General features: G+C 32.3%; 1 protein-coding gene across 1 annotated transcript; it reads left to right on the top strand.

Moving 5' to 3' along the window:
• Window positions 1-515: 515 nt before the first annotated feature.
• On the top strand, window positions 516-743 carry SARC_17586 (hypothetical protein; the record flags this gene model as incomplete). The annotated part of the gene is made up of 1 exon (XM_014288322.1): window positions 516-743. A coding segment is annotated over one exon (228 nt), but the record flags the coding sequence as incomplete, so codon positions are not given.
• Between the last annotated feature and the right edge of the window lie 101 nt (window positions 744-844).

Here is an 844-nt window from a genome sequence, read left to right as displayed (position 1 = left end):
ATATACATACATACATACATACACACACACATATATATATATATATATATATATATGTGTGTGTGTGTGTGTGTATTATGTATGTTGTATGTATATATGTATGTATGTATGTATATATGTATGTATATATGTATGTATGCATGCATGCATGTATGTATGTTGTATGTTTATATGTATGTATGTATGTATGTATGTATGTATGTGTGTATGTATGTATGCATGTATAAATATTCATACATACACACATACAAACATACAGACATACATACATACATACATACACACACGCACACATATATACACACACACAAGATACGTAAATATTATATATATATGTATATATATATATATATATATATATATATTATACTGTGTGTCTGTGTGTCTGTATATATATATATATATATATATATGTGTGTGTGTGTGTGTGTGTGTGTTTGTATAATATATATAGCTGCACTTGTTTTTGCATTCAATATAATTATGCTCTTGATTTTAACATTTGCTTTGCCTAGGTTGATGTGAAGCGTAAGATTACTGCGCTGATGAATGAAGAGGCTGGCAAGTATGAGGAGCAACAGACTATCCGCAGCAAAGTGGGACGCAGCAGCAAACACGTTCATAACGTATTCCCATTCTGCCACAACTTCCCCGTTTTTGCTAGAGCTGTTGAGGCGAAGCTGTTTGGACAAGTAAGTAGTATACAAGCAGCAAAAATGTTTGGAACCGTACTCATTTTCTAACGACTTGTAAGTGATAGGTGGAGCTGTGGAGACGAAGCTGTTCGAACAACTATAGCCGTGTAAATTTTTCCGTACATATGTTTTGTGTGAAATATAACATC

This window comes from Sphaeroforma arctica (genome assembly GCF_001186125.1).
Source record: "Sphaeroforma arctica JP610 unplaced genomic scaffold supercont1.11305, whole genome shotgun sequence".
Classification (NCBI taxonomy): Eukaryota; class Ichthyosporea; order Ichthyophonida; genus Sphaeroforma; species Sphaeroforma arctica.
The sequence above is the reverse complement of the archived record's forward strand: the minus strand, read 5'-3'. Positions and strand labels throughout refer to the sequence as shown.